Source organism: Urocitellus parryii, chromosome 5, assembly GCF_045843805.1.
Source record: "Urocitellus parryii isolate mUroPar1 chromosome 5, mUroPar1.hap1, whole genome shotgun sequence".
Classification (NCBI taxonomy): Eukaryota; Metazoa; Chordata; class Mammalia; order Rodentia; family Sciuridae; genus Urocitellus; species Urocitellus parryii.
The window spans coordinates 57,916,639-57,935,053 of NC_135535.1; the positions used below are offsets into that span (position 1 = coordinate 57,916,639).

General features: G+C 42.4%; 2 protein-coding genes across 8 annotated transcripts in view; one reads left to right on the forward strand and one right to left on the reverse strand.

Moving 5' to 3' along the window:
* Positions 1–1,578: 1,578 nt before the first annotated feature.
* On the reverse strand, positions 1,579–8,144 carry Inhbc (inhibin subunit beta C). The gene is made up of 2 exons (XM_026398477.2): positions 7,788–8,144; positions 1,579–2,321 (listed from the first exon to the last, which is right to left on the reverse strand). The coding sequence occupies exons 1-2, from the start codon at positions 8,098–8,100 to the stop codon at positions 1,579–1,581; spliced, it is 1,056 nt and encodes a 351-aa protein (XP_026254262.1). The 5' UTR covers positions 8,101–8,144.
* A 5,312-nt stretch (positions 8,145–13,456) lies between these two features.
* Positions 13,457–18,415, forward strand: part of R3hdm2 (R3H domain containing 2) — a 147,477-nt gene continuing 142,518 nt past the window's right edge. For all 7 annotated transcript variants that reach the window (XM_077799220.1, XM_026398275.2, XM_077799219.1 and 4 more), the window contains exon 1: positions 13,457–13,566. The gene's annotated coding sequence lies outside the window, so the exon portion shown is untranslated. The remainder of the gene's footprint in view (positions 13,567–18,415) is intronic.

The following is an 18,415-nucleotide window of genomic DNA, read 5'->3' on the forward strand; positions in this document are numbered from 1 at the left end:
AAGAGGACCTAGTCTCTGAGCAAATGCCACCCTCTCCTTATCCCAGGTCTTCCTCTTCTCCCACTCAAAAGACCCTTGCCAGTTGCAGCTTCTAGGCAGGACTCCTGGATGGAGCCCTGGGGGTGGATGAAAGGAAGACAAGCCAAAGGTCCGCCTCCCACCATGTGTGTGCCCACAGAGTGTCAGCTTGCTTGACTGATCATTGATCTGTCTCATCTCCTGGAGTGAGTATATAGAGAGGAAAGGAGCAGGCAAAATCTAGTTTGTTTGTTTTTTTAACATTTATTTAGAAGTGGTTGGACACAATACCTTTATTTTATTTCTTTATTTTTATGTGGTGCTGAGGATCGAACCCAGGGCTTCACACGTGCTAGACGTGCTAGACGAGCGCTCTACTGCTGAGCCTCAATCCCAGCCCCCAAATCTAGTTCTTTATTAGCCATGAGACCATCAAAGTATGGTTCTGGGAGGATGGAGGAGGCATCCTAGGAGAAGAGGAGGCAGGAAGTGTGAGATGGATACAATAGCTTAGCCCTGAGAAGTCCATGTAAAGAGAGAAAAGCAGGCAGGCAGGCTCTGTGTCATTTGGGGGTGTTAGGGTCCTAGCAGGAGATAGAGGACCCGCCCCCCCTCAACTGACTATGTCTGCTTCATCAAGAGGACTTAGTAGAGGAATTATATACAAAGCTACAGGCAGGGTTAAAGCAACCAGTGAGGAATGTTGAAACACCAGGGACTAAAAAGGGGGAAAGTCATCAGTGTCAACACAATGATATCAAAATCTAGGCAGAGCTGGAATCATGGAAGGTGTAGTCAGTTGGGAGCTACAGGGACACAACCCAGCCATAGTTACACAGAATCATAACATATAGATAAATAGGTAGCAGGAATGAGAAATAGTCTGACCTCCGTCTCCTCCTATCCCTTGGTCATCTGCCTGGGTCTCCCCTTGGTCAAACTCAGCAGGAAGCCAGAAGGTGTGGGAGCTCAGGTGAGTCAGTCTTCAAGGGCACAGTGCAGGGCAGAAAAAAACAAAGAATGGATGTGAGTGTGCAGAGAGCATTAGCAACACACTTAGGCAAGGGCCTCAATACACAGAGGGCGTATGTGTCACTTTGGAGAACAATAATCTAATCTTTGGTGAATCCAAGGAAGGGGCTTTTTGGAGAATCAGAAAAATCAGAGGGAGTGACTGGGTCAACTGCCCTGGAATGGGGACCATCGAGTGGAAAGGGCAGTTGATCCAGTCATCTGTGAAGGCATAGTTGATAACGGGGTTGATTAAGGGTGAATTTTGCCTGGAAACTTGAAGGCACTGCTCATGGTTGGAGGTGGATCAGAGTCCCTGGTATGGGGTTTGAGCATGAGAGACTTGTTGAAAAGATGATGCCTTAGGAGAGAGGTTATGAGGATAGTATAGTGATTCTTCCTAGATGCAGATCTCAAGTCCAAGGTGGGACAATTTCCAAAAGTTGCTCAGGAAGATGCAGTCCACATTCTAGACAGAGGCAGGAATGGAATCATTCCCTCTTTGTGGAAGGACACCTCTGTGAGGGATATTTGTTCATTTCACAAAGACTAACTGCACCCACAGGCCTCTACCACCATGTCAGGTATGTCGGTCTTGACAATGTTGCTGTCCCTGTCATAGTAGAGCAAAGACAGGGGACGCCGGGCTGTGGGCACACAGCATGAACCCCCTCCAGCAGTTCCAGTAGCTGTGTTGGCTTTGAGCAGACTGAGCACTGCAGTGTGAAAGGAGGCAGCAATGCCAGGCATCCCTGCCACATGTAGTGGGCACTGCCCTGTGCAGAAGTTCATTGCATAGCCCTCAGGCTGGATGATCCAGTCGTGCCAGCCAATCTCACGGAAGTCTACAAAGAACTCTTGTCGACAGCACATCCTGGATCCTCCCTGACAGTCGATGCCTCGTCTGCGAACCCGGTGCTTGCCCCCAACTCTTACCCGGGCTGACACAAAAGGCCTATGGGCAGCTCCATCCAGGATGATTGAGTTGGGGGCTACCTGGCCTTCAGGTACTAGTTCTAGGGTAAGGTGCCCTTGGCTACAGGCAGCTTGAGCTTCAGGCCCCAAGAGGAGCTGGTGCCAGCCAGTGGTATCCATCTCTAGCAGCTGCTGAGTAGCCAAGGTGAGGTTGGGATCACGTGGATTCAACACAAGGACCCTCATGTTCATAGTCCAAGTGGTATTGGGAGGGAGCTGTATAAAGAACATGAGGCTGGCCTGCTGGATCTCCATGCCACCAGAAGTTCTATCAGGGAAGTGGAAACTAAGACGAGTCTGGTTGATGTTGGAGAGGCCTGTGGACACAAGAAGTCCCAGTCATTATAGCTTTCTAATTGTCAATCCTACCTCTCAATTACCTCTCTATTTCCAGCATACTTGAACTCTCTGTAGCACTTGGCATTTGCTATGATTTGAATGTGTCCTCTAAAGTTAGTATGTTAGAACTTTGATCCCTAATGTGGTAATGTTGGGAGGTGGGGCCTATTGAGAGGGATTTGAGTCATGGAGATCAAATCCCTCATGAATTGATTAATGCCCTTATCAGAGGAATGGGTTTCTTATAAAAGATCAAGGTCATGATTCCCTCCCCCAAATTGCCTTCTCTTTGCCAGTTGCTGGCCCTTTGATTTTTGAACTTCCCAGCCTCCAGAACAATGAGCTAATAAATGTGTGTTCATTATAAATTACCCCATTTGTGGTATTCTTTATAGCAGCACAAAAGGGGCTAAGAGAATTGGCAATGAGAGTGGGATGGTACTATAACAAATACCTGAAAATGTGGGAGTGGCATTGGAGCCTGGTACAAAGAATTTGGAGAGGCACACTAAAAAAGACCTAGATTTCCCAGAACAGAGTTTTAAGGTCAATTCTGGAGAGGGCTCTAAATAAAAGGAGGGGGGAGTGTGATATTTCTTAAGAGATTACCTAAGTGCTCCTGATCAAAATGTTGGTAGAAATATGGAAAGGAAAGGCAATTCTGATGAGGTGTCAGATGGAAATAAGGACTATTTTACTGGAAACTGGAGTCAAGATAATCCTTATTGCAAGGTGGCAAAAAATTGGACTGTATTGTGTCCACATTCTATGGGTTTATGGAAGGCAGAAATTAAGAGTGATGAACTCTTTTTTTTTTTTTTTTTTTTGTGGTGCTGGGGTTTGAACCCAGGGTCTTGTGCATGCTAGGCAAGCACTCTACCAACTGAGCTATATCCCCAGCCCAAGAGTGATGAACTCTTAAGAGTGATTTGGCAGAAGAAATTTCTAAGCAAAATACTGAAGATCAAGATGTGCAGCTTGGGGCTGGGGATGTGGCTCAAGCAGTAGCACGCTGGCCTGGCATGCGTGCGGCCTGGGTTCGATCCTCAGCACCACATACAAAAGATGTTGTGTCAGCCGAAAACTAAAAAATAAATTAAAAAAAAAAAGATGCACAGCTTTTAAAAGTTGTATACAGTAAAATGAGAAAGAAATTATTTAAAGATAGAATCTATAATCAAAAGGAAACAGGACATAGAGATTTGGAAAATCCCTAGCCTGACCACGTAAAGAATAAAAAGGCAGCCCGACATAGTGGCTTATGCTTGTAACCACAGATTCTTGGAAGGCGGAGGCGGGAAGATCGCAAGTTCAAGGCAGCCTGTGCAATTTAGCAAGATCCTGTTGCAAAATAAAATTTAAAAACTAAGCCTGGCGTGGTGGTACACATCTATAATCCCAGCAGCTCGGGAGCTGAGGCAGGAGGACTGCAAGTTTGGAGCTAGCTTTAGCAACTTAGCAAGGCCCTAAGCAATTCTGTGAGACCCTGTCTCTAATAAAATACAAAAAGGGGCTGGAATGTGGCTCAGTGGTTAAGTGCCCCAGGTACAAAATAAAAAAAAATAAAAAAATAGAACTCAGTGGTAGTTGGGGTTTGCCTAGCAAGTACAAGGTCCTGGGTTCAATCCCTGGTACTGGGAGGAAGAAATAAAGACTCCATAAGGCTGGCGGTACAGCTCAATGGTAGAGGACTTACTTACCTAGTGAGGGCAAAGCCCTGGATATGATTGCCACCACCATAAAAAAGGTTCAGTTTGGGGCTAGCATATTAAATTAATAAATAACTGAAGAAGAAATTCCTATTAGAAGTGGGATGCTACCATAACAAAAATCTGAAATACTGGCCTTGGGACTGAGTGTTAGGCAGAGGTTAAAGGACAAGAAAGAGATTATTAGTGAAGGTAGCAAGAACCATGAAGAAATTGCTGTTGAAAGCTCGAGAGAGAGGAACCTGAGTTCTGTATTGGCTATCACCTATGGTAACTTGGAAGCCAGAAACAATATCTAACAAACTTGTGAATTTAGCTAGAGATATTTCCAGGCAGAATCCTGAAAATGCCAATTAGCTTATTTTAGCTGCCTATGATAAGGCATTTCAGGAGAGAGATGAACTAAAAAAGGAACTGTTCAATTTTCTAGCAGAATTTAGAAAAATATTTCTCAAAGTACTTGCTAGGTTGAAAATTAAAACTCTTTTTTTCTCCATCCCTTCTCTGACAAAAGGTTCTCAAAATAAGAAGTGACCTCAGTATAAAATCCAAATCCAGGGCACTACCAGTTAAACATGGTCTCAGAGTAAAGATATGAATCAATAAAATGTCAGCTGTAAAACCTTGGGTTAAGATCTAACATCTTATTGAGATCTAGAATTTAAGGTGATGTTCTGTAGACTCTCCCAACTAGACAAAAGGTCTTCTAAGAATCTTCAGGGTGTTGTTCCACAACACTAACTTTGGTCTGTTTGTCTTAATAGAGCAGGGTGCCTTTTGTCTAGATGGGTAGACTACAATTTATTATTTTATTTTATTTTATTTTTTGAGAAAAAAGAAATAAATGATTTATTGCTTTGTTAGTAAAGGAGAAACACAGGGGACTTCTGTCCCAATAATTTATTATTTTAGAGAACCCACAGAGTTTTTTTTTAAGTTGTCAATGGACCTTTATTTATTTATTTATTTACATGCAGGAGATTCAACCCAGTGCCTCACACATGCTAGGTAAGTGCTCTACCACAAAGCTACAACCCCAGCCCAACCCATAGAGTTTTAAAGAGAATTTTTTTTTTTAAAGAGAGAGAGAGATGAGATGAGAGAGAGACAGAGAGAGAGAGAATTTTTTAATATTTAGTTTTTAGTTATCAGCGGACACAACATCTTTGTTTGTATGTGGTGCTGAGGATCGAACCCGGGCCGCACGCATGCCACGCGAGCGCGCTACCGCTTGAGCCACATCCCCAGCCTGAGAATTTTTTTTTTATAGTACTAGGGATTGAACCCTAGTATGCCAGGCCTGTCCTACCATTGAGCCACATCCCCAGCCCATTTTATTTTTTTATTTTGAGACAGGCTCTCACTAAGTTGCTTAGTGCCTTGTTAATTTGCTGAGGATGGTCTTGAACTTGCTATTCTCCAGCTTCAGCCTCCTTCCTGAGTTGCTGGGATTATAGGCATGCATCACCACACCTGGCCTATTATGGTTATCCTGTCCCTGCTTCAGCACTGTATGCTAGGTGTGTGGTAGGCAATACTCAGTATTTTTAATACACAAGCAGTGATGAGTTAGTTTAAATGTTTAATAACTGGTCTTCAGGGGAAAAATAATTTAAAGACCTAAATTGCAGTGTTTCCCAACTTCTGTAGTATAAATTCTTCCACAATGTCCAATTTCAAGTTACTAATATGATGTCATTGAACATGGAGTTGTGAGAAGATGTCACAATCAGCTCTAATGAGGCAGTATGATACCATGGAGGGTCCTGCCACCTGAAGAAACTTCCAGAAGAACTTCATATATTTTCACCTGATTCAGCCTATGAAATCCTGAACTTCAAGCCTGGTTCTAATGCCATAGTGGGATGAAAATTCTGGGGAGAGGAATCGAGAGGCTGTGATTATATTTTCTGAGTGGCAGGGACAGGAATTATTAGGGGCCAGAAGGCTAACTATACATTGGCAGCCTCCTGTGAACAATATCTTATGATTTTCATGCCTTTGATTAGTTCCATCCTACGCTGACTCTGGGCTTGGTCACAATGACTTTTTTTTTAAAGGTTCATGCAGGAGTTTAACAATCATTTACACACTGAGATTGTCCTCTTGGAATCCAGCCACTATGGATCTTTTTATTTTTTATTTTTGGTACCAGAGATTGAACTCAGGGGTGCTTTACCACTAAGCCATATTCCCAGTATGTATGTATGTGTGGATGTGTATATATATATATATATATATATATATATATTTTTTTTTTTTTAAATATTTTATTTAGAGACAGTGTCTCACTAAGTTACTTAGGGCCTCACTAAGTTGCTGAGGCTGGCTTTGAACTCACAATCCTCCTGCCTCATCCTCCAGAGCCACTGGGATTATAGGTGTGTGCCACGGTGGTGCTTGGTCAGTCACCATGTTTTAAAGAAATGGGCTAGGGGCTGGGGCTGGGGTTCAGTGGTAGGGCACGTGCCTGGTATGTGTGAGGCACTGGTTCGATTCTCAGCACCATGTATTAAAAAAATAAAGATCTATCAGCAACTTAAAAAAAAAAAAGAAAGAAAGAAAGAAAAAAGAAATGGGCTAAACTCCTTAATGTTTAGAGTTTTTTTTTTTTTTTTCGGAAAGGCTATTATGGACTTAATGTGTCCCCTCAAAATTCATATGTTGAAATCCTAACCACAATATTAGGAGGTGGGGCTTTTAGGAGGTAATTAGGTCATGAGGGTGGAGCCTCATGAAGGGGATTAGTGTCCTTATAAAAGAGACTTCAGAGAGCTATCTTTTCCTTTTCTGCCATGTGAAGGTAAAGAGAGAAAAAGTTCCTACCATAGTCCCTCATGGACAGGAGCTGAGTCTTTTATTTCTTGCTCCCTTCTATTTCAACATTCTAAAGACTTAGCTGTATTAGCCCATTCAGTTATCCTCATTGTCCACATTTACAAACAAGAAAACTATTGGCAGGTCAAGCAGCTAATAAGTCGTTGAGCAAAAATGTGAATCCAAATTGTCTGGTGCCAGAGTTTGTGACAGGTCTTGAAGTAGTACCTGGGAGAAAGGGACAAGGAAGGGAAGAGTGTTCCAGACCTATGAAAAAGCTTGCAAAAGCTCAGTTTACATTATGTTTCTCAGATCCTGTCTCAGAATTCCTGATTTTCTTTCCAGATGCCCACTAATTACTTTAATTACTCCCTCCTCTATGTAAGCAACTCTTTCTTCCTTTTATCCCCTATCCCTTTTTCTGAGCCCTATTTTGACCTTGTTCTGATATGGGGTACATGTGGACATGAGATACGGAGAAGTCTTGTAGTCCTGGTGATCTACTTTTTCTCTTTTTACCAAATAAGACATCTGGAGGAAGTGGGAAAGAATGAAGTGACTGGATCCTGGGGCCAGAGAAAGTACAGACTCCATTGCAAAAAGCCCCTGGATCCAGGCCTAGGAAATGTATGGGCTCATACCATAGCCTGTTGAGGTTTATGTGGTATATATAGAGAGGAGCCTGAGGAGATGAGGGCAAGAAATCTCTAAGAAGTGAAATTTACTAATATCAAGCTATCCATTGGTCAGGTGTGAGCTATCAGAGAAAGCCTGGGGGTGGAAGCATGGGATTAGGATTGCAGGCTGTAGGAAGCAGGAGTTGGATGGCTTGATAGAGGAAGTCAGGGTGAAGTTGGTGAGGTGACTTTTCCTTTCCTTGAGAGGTCAGCTTTTGGGGAAGAACTGCCAGGAACCCACCTGTCTCAGCAAAGCTGATGATCTCATATTCTTGTCCCCTGTCGTCCTCCAGAAGTGTTCCCTGGGGGGGACCATGGAGGTGCTGCAGTGCGGTCCTCAGAGCAGCTCTGGCCACAGGACGGTTTAGGGTTGGGCGCTGGCTGAGGTGCAGATTGTCCAGGATGTTTCTCTTGGCAAGGTCAAGAAGCAGCTCCCGCTGGCTCCCCAGGTCCATGGTAGGCCCCTCACAAGCTGGGCACTGACTGCCACCTCTGAGACTGGCCACTGTAGCTGAAGCCAGAAGTAGAAAGGTCAGGAGACATGAGGAGGTCATTGCTGCAGGAGACCCTCTTTGAACAACACAAATCCAGTGCTCAATTGTCTCAACAGTTGTGGTGTCAACTCTGTCCTATCTGCCAGGGGCCCTGGAAGGACTGTGTCTGGCTGGCATGACTCCTTTTTGCAGGAGATAGAACAGCCAAACATCTAACTTGAAAAATGAATCCAGTTACAGGTAGATCTTGGCAAGATGTGCCAACACATAATCAGTGAAAGTGCAGAGTGGGGGATGTGAGGAGAGGTTGGTTTGTTTAGGGAAAGAGATGTCACTGGGCCAATGTTGAGAGATACTTATTACCCATGTTAGCTGCCAGGCCTGGGGACAAAGGTTAGATGAAATTCCTCTTTAGATCACTGGCCTTACTGGGAAGCCTGGGTGGAAAGGGAGTGATTAGAGGTTTGAGGGTAAAGTTTTACTTTAGAGGCTGATGCACGGGGATTTCTTGAGCCCAGGAGTTCCAGGCCAACCTGGGCAACATAGCAGGACCCTGACTTAAAAAAACAAAACAAAACAAAAAAAACCCACAAACAAACAAACAACAAAACCCAAACAGTTAAAAGGTGACTCTCAAACAAGAAGGGTATAACTTTAGGTCCCTGTTCAACAAGGGAATAACTTTAGGTTACTGTTATGTGGATAACTGAGAGCTGCCTTCTTCACCAGATATTTCTTTCTCAAAGTTCACTCCACCCATCTGTCCATTCTCCCTCCTTAGGGCTCAAAGCTCTCAGTCTGAGAGTTAAGGTAAGGAGAGGGAAGGGAAGTATCCAAGCCCGATTTTCTGTGTCCTCAGAGGAAAGTCTTAAATGTGGGGAAGGGGCTTAAGATCTATATTTACTCATCCTTTGGGAGTTGTTCTGCCTAGGAAGAGAAGTTTTGAGATTTCTCAGAATTCTTAGCTCTCTTCCAAAAGTCCCAAGTAGTGGGTCCCTAGGAAAAGGGTTCTGTTTCCATAGCAGGGTGTTACATGGCAAGGGTGGAAGAGGGTGGAGGTAGGAAGCACAAGCCTTTCAGCCAGATGACCATGGCTAAAATTCTTCTCTCTCTCTCTCTCTCTCTCTCTCTCTCTGCTGGGGATCAAACCCAGGACTTTGCACATGCTAGGCAAGTGCCCTACCACTGAGCTACTTCCAAACCCTGTCTCTTCCTTTTTTTTTTTTTTAATATTTATTTTCAGTTATAAGTGGACACATAGCTTTATTTTATTTTTATGTGGTGTTGAGGATCGAACCCAGTATTTCACACTTGGTAGGTGAGCGCTCTACCTCTGAGCCACAATCCCAGCCCCCTGTCTCTTCCTTTGATTAGCTGTATAACTCTGAGCAAGTTACCTGACCTGTTTTGCTTTAGTTTCTTCATTGGAGAAATGGAAAAAATTATCGGGAACTAAAAAACAAAACAAAACAAAAACACAAAATAACAACAACAAAACAAAACACAGCAACCCTGTAGTCCATAATTTTTTTTTTTTTTTTTTTGGATAACTCATCTGGTGGCTAAACATGATGTGAATGGAAGTGAGGTTATTCATGTTCTTTTAAAAACATTCCACTGAGGGCTGGGGTTGTAGCTCAGTGGTAGAGCACTTGCCTAGAATGTGTAAGGCACTGAGTTTGATACTCAGCACCACATTAGAAAAATAGATAAGATAAAGTTATAAAAACTATTTAAAAAACCCCAACACATTCCACCAGGACTTTTTGTGCCACTTAGACTTCAGAAATATTTGGTTATGGGATGCTACCCTGGGGATATATAACATACTATTAATGTACCATTTTGTCTTTCTAAAACTTGAAAACTTCAGGTCAGGGGAGTAGTTCAGTGTTCTTAGCATGCAGGAGGCCCTGGGTTCAATCCTTAGTATCAAGATAAATAAATAAGGGGCTGAGGTTGTGGCTCAATAGTAGAGCGCTCACCTAGCACATGTGAGGCATCAGGTTCAATCCTCAGAACCATATAAAAATGAAATAAAGATCATGTCCACCTACAACTAAAAAAAAAATAATAAAAAAATTAAATAAAACTCAAAAATTTCTGGATTCTGAATTATGTCTAGCCCTAAAAATTTGGAATATGTTATAATAGATTTGTAATGATGATCTTAGTAGTTTTGAGAATTCACTAATTTTATAAAGCTGTGTAAACAGTAGTTGACATAATAAATGCTTAGTAAAAATTATTATTTCTGTCACATAGGCTTGTTTGTGGGCCAGAGTACCCTCATCTACATATATGCTGAAGAAACTTTACAAGTATTTGCTATTTAGGATGCTCCTTTCCTTTATGACATACCCCAAACTTCCATGTGTATAATGCAGTCACTTAGCAACTCATCTCTGCTGCTCACCATTACACTCCTGGATCAGTTTTTGATTTGCAATACACCTGCTTAAAATAGATATATTACATGAATAAATGTTACAATCTAGGCTGCTTCTCAGTTACACCCAAGTCCCCTAGACTGAACGGGTGTGTGTCAGAGATTCTTGGCTCCCTGCCACCTCTTTTTTGGTTTTGAAACTTTAAAAATTTTATTTTTATTTGTTCTACTTAGTTGTACATGGCAGCAAAATGCGTTTCTATTCATTGTACACAAATGGAGCACAACATTTCAATTCTCTGTACGCGGTGTAGAGACCCATCATTTGTGCAACCATACATGTACCTAGGTAATGATGTCCATCTCATTCCACCATCTTTCCTACCCCCATAACCACTTTGGCTCTCTTATACAGGGCTGATTTTCTTTTCTTTTTTTTTATATTTATTTTTTTTAGTTGTAGTTGGACACAATAATTTTACTTCACTTATTTATTTTTATGCGGTTCTGAGGATTGAACTCAGGGTCTTGCATGTGTGAGGCAAGCGCTCTACCACTGAGCCACAACCACAGCCCCTGATTTTTCTCTTTTTATTGGGATACAATAGATTTAGCGGTTTGTAGTATAAATGTATTTATTTATTTATTTTGTGGTGCTGGGGATTGATAAATGTATTTATTTTTAAAAATAGTAGCTTTATGAAAATATCATTAACATACAATAAAATTAACCCTTTTAGGGTGTACAGTTTGGTCACACAATTGTGCAACTGTCTCTATTATCTAAGATCTTTTTCTTTTACAATGCTGGGGATAGAAGCTAGGGATTTTATGCATGTTAGGCAAGTACTCTAACACAGACCAACATCTCCAGCTCAACAATATTTTTTTTAAGAGAGAGAGAGAATTTTTTAATATTTATTTATTTATTTTTTAAAGCAAGGCCCTAAGCAACTCAGTGAGACCCTGTCTCTTTTTTTTCTTTTTCAAAGAGAGAGTGAGAGAGATAGAGAGAGAGAGATAGAGAGAATTTTAATACTTTATTTTTTTTTTTAGTTATTGGCGGACACAACATCTTTGTATGTGGTGCTGAGGATCGAACCCGGGCCGCACGCATGCCAGGCAAGCGCGCTACCGCTTGAGCCACATCCCCAGCCCCTTAATATTTATTTTTTAGTTTTCAGTGGACACAACATCTTTATTTTATTTTTATGTGGTGCTGAGGATTGAACCCAGCGCCTCGCACATGCCAGGCGAGTTTGTTACCGCTTGAGCCACATCCCCAGCCCCCCCCTCAACTCTTAAGATGACTTTAGCTGCTTCTCTTTTCCCAGTGAAGCTGGGAAATAAGCCTTCCTGAATAATTAAAAAATAATTAAAAAAAAAAAAAAAAGAAAAGAGGTAGACAAAAAAGGAGAAGTAGAGGAAGGCTCCTCTCAGGGATGAATGCCTCAATGATTCTGCCTTAGTTGTTCTTCAGTTGCTGCACTTACTCTACAAAGACTTCAGACCATTTCACTCTATATCAAGGTCCTTGGTAATCTGCTCTTTTCAGTTACATTTCTTTTCTTTCTTTTTTGTACTGCAGATTGAACCCAGGGATACTTTACCACTGAGCCACATCCCCAGCCTTTTTCATTTCGACACAAGGTCTTGCTAAATTGCTTAGGGCTTCTAAGTTGCTGAGGCTGGCCAGGAACTTGTGATCTTCCTGCCATAGTCTTCCATAATGCTGGGATTATGGTTGTGAGCCACTGCCTGGCTACATTTCCTTCCTTCCTTCCTCCCTCCCTCCCTCTCTTCCTCCCTTCCCTTTTCTTTTCTTTCTTTCTTTCTTTTTTTTTTTTTTTGAAACAGGTCTCCCCGTGTTGTCCAAGCTGATTTTGAACCCATGGACTCAAGTAATCCTCCAGCCTCAGCTTCTGTGTAGCTGGGACTACAGGAACATGCCACCATATCTGGCCTTTGCACTTCTTCCCCCCAGTTACACTTATGGAGTAGTTAAGATCAGGCTCTGAGGATCAATTGCTTTAGTTCAAAGTCTGGGACTTTGGCTAAATTAATATGCATCAGGTTTCCTCATGTATAAATCAGGTACAATAACAGCACCTATGGTCTTGAGGATTAAATAGATGTAGAATGCTACACATTCTATAGAATGCTACACTTTGCACATTACACAAAGATTATACAAACATTAGCTATTATTTCCTGGCCATCACTATGCTTTCAACTCGAAATCGTGGAACATTCCTCTCAGATAATCAATACGTAATGGTGGAATTACATCAATGTAAAGTGCACGGCTTCTTTTAGGAAGTTGGTCATTAAATTATCCAAATACTCATAATCAATAATGGGACTGATTCCATCTGGATAGAATGGCGAAATTTAAGATGACTATTAAGAAAAAGAACGATATCTTGAGGAATGGGTGATGGTAAGAAGAGATTTTAATAACGATGGCCAGAGTTTCTCCCAAGTCAGTTTTTTTCTTTATTTATACAAATATTTATTGAGTATGTGTTCTCTTTTAGGCGCAGAAGTTACTCTCCTAAGTGAAAGACTGTTTTGAAAGAGCTCTGTAACTGAAATTCCTCAGTTATTATTGGCATTATGTTTAAACCTAGGGTGGACCGAGGACCCTAGGGAATCTGGGTTGGAAGCATGACCACACACGCGGGAGCGAGAGACAGCATGCCTCTGGCGGCGCGCACGTTGAGTGTGAGTGGGTGCCCGCGGGCGTGAAGAGGCGCACACAGGAAGCAGAGACACGCGTAGCGCAAGACGCGGTGACGACTACGCCGTGGTGACGCATCGCGCAGGCCGCAGCGGGGGGCGGACTCTGGGCCTTTCTTCCCCTTCTGATTTTCCCCCTCCCCCCTTTTCTCCCTTTCCGGGTTTGGTTTCCCCCCTTTTCTTCCCCTCTCCCCCCCTCCTTCCCAAGTCCCTTTCCCCTCCCCCGCCCCGGTCCCCCCTGCTCCCCCGCCCTGGGCCCCGGGGAAACCCCCTCCAAGAAGAGCCCGCCCCCAGAAGCGCGCCGCCGCCGGCCGTCGGGGCCGAGCCGCAGCCGAGCGGCCGTGGGCCCGGACGGCGGGCGGAGACGCTGGCGCCCTCCCCGCTACGGCCCGCGTGAGGTGAGGTCACCTCGCGGCCGAGGGGGCGGGCGGCCCGTGGGGCGGGGGCGTGGCGGCCGCGCGGACGCGTGGGTGGGAGGGCGAAGGCCTCTTGGCCTGGGTGCCCCACGCTGGAGCTGCCGGGCCGGGGGCGGTGGGTCAGGGCCGGAGTCCCCGGGAAGGACCGCCCCGAGGTCGGAGACACCCCGAGTGTGCGCCGGGAGCGCAGGCGAGAAGCGGGGACCGCGGGGCAGAGGGCGGGGGTGCTGGCGCCACCTGTGGCCTGTGCGGTCGGACCTAAAAACTGTTGCGCCCTTGGCAGTGCTTGAGGGTGACTAGTTTCCATGTGTTTCTCGGGTGCCCGTGTATCTTTCGAGCCTTGAAAAAATGAGACGGAGAGATGTTGAAGTGCTTCAAATCCTGTTGGTGTCCCTTATAATAGGGACAGGGATTTGAGGCGGCACGTGCTGGGGGACGTTTCTGGAGCTTAAAAAAAAAAAGTTGGGCCTACACTAAGCTGATAACTCATTCTTCAGCCCCTGAAAACCCTTTTTGATTCGATTTCTCAAAAGGCTAGCATTTTTTCAGCATTTGTGAGCATTGACTTACAACTCCAAAGAATATTTAGTCAGAAGTGAATTTTTCTTGGATAATGATTAGAAATGACCCAGTAACGGCCCTGGAGCTGCATTAAAACCCAAGGAAGAAAAGCGAAAAAATTTAAACTCAGATTTCAGTTGGATGAATGTCCTAATATATATTTTTTTCGAAGAGGCTTCAGAAGCCTTAGTCCTAATGGCCGTAGGCAGCATGAAACATAGGATGGAGGAAGGTGACAGGTTCCACTTCAGGAATTTCACAGATTCCTAGGATTTTATTATATTTTCAGATAGTCAGATTGGTACTTGAATTAGTTGTTTGTGGTTCCTCTTCCAAATGCATTCCCCCCCCCTTTTGTTCAATATGATCCCTTTCCCCCCTTTTAGAGCCTGTGACATCAAGACAAAAAATACAGGTGCAAAGCTGTAGGTTAGATTAATTCAGTTCATTTTTTGTATTTGACTCCATGCTGTTTTCCATAGGGATTGAGATTCGAGAGAATTTTTCTTGAAGGTCTGATGAACTCTGGCAGCAAAAGTTAAATTTCAGAGTTTCAGTGCCAGTTGTCTTTGTGTCCACTAAATGATCTGTAGAGCTTCACAATTTAAAACAAAAAATTTAAAATTTAAAAATGTCATGCCTGATATTTTTTAATGAAGAGGAGTCATAAGAGATGATTTCCTTTCTTATTCAGAATAAAAGCAGTTGTTAGATTTGCCCTTAAGGTTCTATATTTGTAGCATATCTTTCCTCCAACATACACGCTGGCCTCCTGGCTGTTTCTTGAGCATCCTAGGTGCACTTCTGCCTCAAGAAATTCTTTGCTTGTACCTTTTGGATCACCTTTCTCTTATAAAGCAGCACAGTCTGTTTGTCCCCTTACCTTCTTCAGATTTTTACTCAGCTGTCAGTAACAGTGACATTTCCTTGGCTACCTGAATTGCAAAGAATGGCCTCACATACATTTACATAATTCCCTTTTCCATTTCTACTTTTCTGCTCTATTTTTTCCTTACTCCTTGTTGACCTATAATGTTTTGTATATTTTCATTTCCCCCCATAAGAAAGTAAGTTTCAGGAATGCAGATTTTTTTGTAGTTGCTGTATCATCTTGTAGTTAATATAACTTTAGCACAGCACTTGACATGCAGTAGTACTCAATAGATATGTTGACCGACTAGGTGAGCGTTTTCTCTTTTATATTGTTGAGATAGGGTCTTACTTTAGTGTCTGTTCTTGAGCTTCTGGGCTTAGGCTGTCCTTCTGCCTCATCATCTGAAATAACTGGGACTATAGTTGTTGGCCTTGCTCTGTTCTCTTTTTAAAAATGTTTTTAGTTGTAGATAGACACAATACCTTTATTTTATTTATTTATTTTTATGTAGTGCTAAGGATCGAACCCAGTGCCTTACATGAGTAAGAGAAGGCTCTGCTACTGAGCTACAACCCCAGCCCCCTGCTCTGTTCTTGAACTCTCTCCTTGAATAAGTTTCTGATTTCGATTGGTTGTCCTTGAGGTGTGGGATGGGTTTTCACTAGGATTTTGTAAGGTATTTATTGAAAAAGTTGAGATTTTTTTCTGTTAGTTCTTGGGATGTCTCTTTTTTTGACAAAGTCTGTGTGTTTTCAGGTCACTGAATGAAAAGTACTCCAAAGGCAGAGAGGAGGATGGAGTGTAGAGATCTTTATTGTTGGTGGTCTTAGGTTTTGTGGGGCTAAAATTTTTACATAGGCTGGGCTCTTCTTCTGAGATTGATTCACAACCTGCGGAGACACATTTCACTATCCTTACTTCTTTTGCACCAAGAAAGTTGAGCAAACTGGTTTCACTGAAGTTTTCTTTTTTTTTTTTTTAACATTTTTTTTATTTTTCAGTTATTGGCGGACACAACATCTTTTTTGTATGTGGTGCTGAGGATCGAACCCGGGCCGCACGCATGCCAGGCGAGCGCGCTACCGCTTGAGCCACATCCCCAGCCCCTGAAGTTTTCAATAGACTGAAGATATTAATATAGGTAGTCCTGACCTTATGGGTTACCTTCCTCATTCATGTAAATAACAGTCGAGCTAAAAAATTATAAGAATAGATTTCTCTAATAATAGTGGAGTATTTGGGCTGGGGTTGTGGCTCAGTGGTAGAGCATGCGCCTAGCAGATGCAAGGCCCTGAGTTTGATCCTCAGCACCACATAAAAATAAATTAAAAAAAAAATAGTGGAGTATTTGGTTTTAGAGCACATTTAATTCTTTTTTTTTTTTTTTTTTTTAACAAATTCATTTTGGGGAGCATTTTCAGTAACTAATCTACGTTACATTTGAGAATAAAAGGAACAGGCCCTCTGAGTTACGTGGATTATCCCTCATTTATCTTTTTGCTTCTTTTTTTTTTTTTTTTTTTTTAAAGAGAGAGTGAGGGGGGGGGAGAGAGAGAGAGAGAGAATTTTTTTAATATTTATTTTTTAGTTCTCGGCGGACACAACATCTTTGTTGGTATGTGGTGCTGAGGATCGAACCCGGGCCGCACGCATGCCAGGCGAGCACGCTACCGCTTGAGCCACATCCCCAGCCCTCTTTTTGCTTCTTGACTGGTGCATTTGTTACCTTCATTGACTTTCTGGCCAAGAGTGCACTGGATGAGATTTTTCTTTGGAGCAATCTTGGCTACTCTTCTCCAGTTTAGAAGGCCAAGAATGAGGTGTGATTTTTTTTTTTTTAATTTTTTTTTTTTTTTTTTAAAAACTCTTTGCAGGAAGATTGTGGCAAAGTTATGTCTTTTAATTAAACATCTTCCAGGACATTGAAAGCTTCTAGGCCTGTGAGAGAATAGCTCCAGTGGAATTAAAGATTGGGGATCCAATGGGCTGGGGATATAGCTCGGTTGGTAGAGTGCTTGCCTTGCATGCACAAGGCCCTGGTTCAATCCCCAGCATCACACACACACACACAAAAAAAAAAAAAAAAAAAAAAAAGCGTGTGTGTGGGAGATCTGATATGCATTTGACTGGATGTGGTTCTGATACTAGTGTAAAGAAGTAACAGCATCAGAAGTATATTAGTAGTTTTTGTTTTGTGAATAATTTCTGACACAATTTAGGCATATCTGGAAAAAGCTTCTACCAAACTTTTTGTTGCCCATTTTTAAGTTCTTTCATAAAATTTCTAAGAAATTTTTCTCAGGTCCTCAGGACACTTAAACCTCTGTGTCATATTCTCATTTTTAGATAAGTACTATTTACTGACAATGCTTCAGTGTACATAGCAATTTCTTAATGACTGTGATAAACTTTCAGGAAAAAGTAGATTTTGAGGAAGAGGGAAAAAGTGTTGAATTTTCATTATATGGTTTCAGTAATTGCAAAGGAGAGAATTTTGTGGGACAATTTTTTAAAAATTATATATTTTTAGTTGTTGATGGACCTTTATTTTCTTAATTTATTTATATGTGGTGCTGAGATTCGAGCCCTGTGCTTCACACATGCTAGGCAAGCACTCTACAACTGAGCCACAACCCCAGTCCCAATTTTATTTTTAAGGGTTTTTCTGAGCATCTTTGTAAGATTGGGTAAAGAACTGTCTCTGTGTGGAATGTATTGCCAACTTACAAGTAAGAAAAATAACTAGACTCATTGCTTGAAGATGTGTGCATGAACACAGTTGGTGTATCTAATTTTAGACAACTTCATACCCAGCGGCCTGAGTATTTTCCCTCTTTTGTATCCTTTTTACCCTCTGTGTAGAAAATATTCCACTTGCTGGACAAGGTGGCACACACCTGTAATCCCAGTGGCTCTGGAGGCTGAGACAGGAGGATTGAGAGTTCAAAGCCAGCCTCAGCAATTTAGTAAGGTTCTAAGTAATTCAGACCCTCTTTTGACATAACATATGAAAAAGGGCTGAGGATGTAGCTCAGTGGTTGAGTCCCCCTGGGTTCAATCCCTGGTACCACAAAACCCAAACCCAAACCAAAAACCATTTCATTTAACAGTCTTTTAGTGACTTTTTTTTTTTTTTTGCATTGGGGATTGAACTCAGAGGCACTTAACTACTGAGCCACGTTCCCAGTCCTTTTTTAAATTTTGAGACAGGGTCTCACTAAGCAGCTTAGGTCCTAAATTTCTGAGGTTGGTTTTGAACTTGTGATCCTCCTGCCTCAGCCTCTGAGCTGCTGGGATTACAGGTGTGCACCACTGTGCATGACTCACTGCATGGCTCATGGATACAGTTTTTAGGCATTTCTGGGTGTTTTCTTAGAGGAAAAAAAAAGGAGCTAG

Bases quoted from the DNA above. Each gene is read 5' to 3' on its own strand.
- Inhbc (XM_026398477.2), bottom strand. From the start codon at position 8,100: ATGACCTCCTCATGTCTCCTGACCTTTCTACTTCTGGCTTCAGCTACA. The intron at 2,322-7,787 runs GTGGGTTCCTGG...TTGTGTCCACAG, and splicing joins CATCAGCTTTGCTGAGACAG to GCCTCTCCAACATCAACCAG.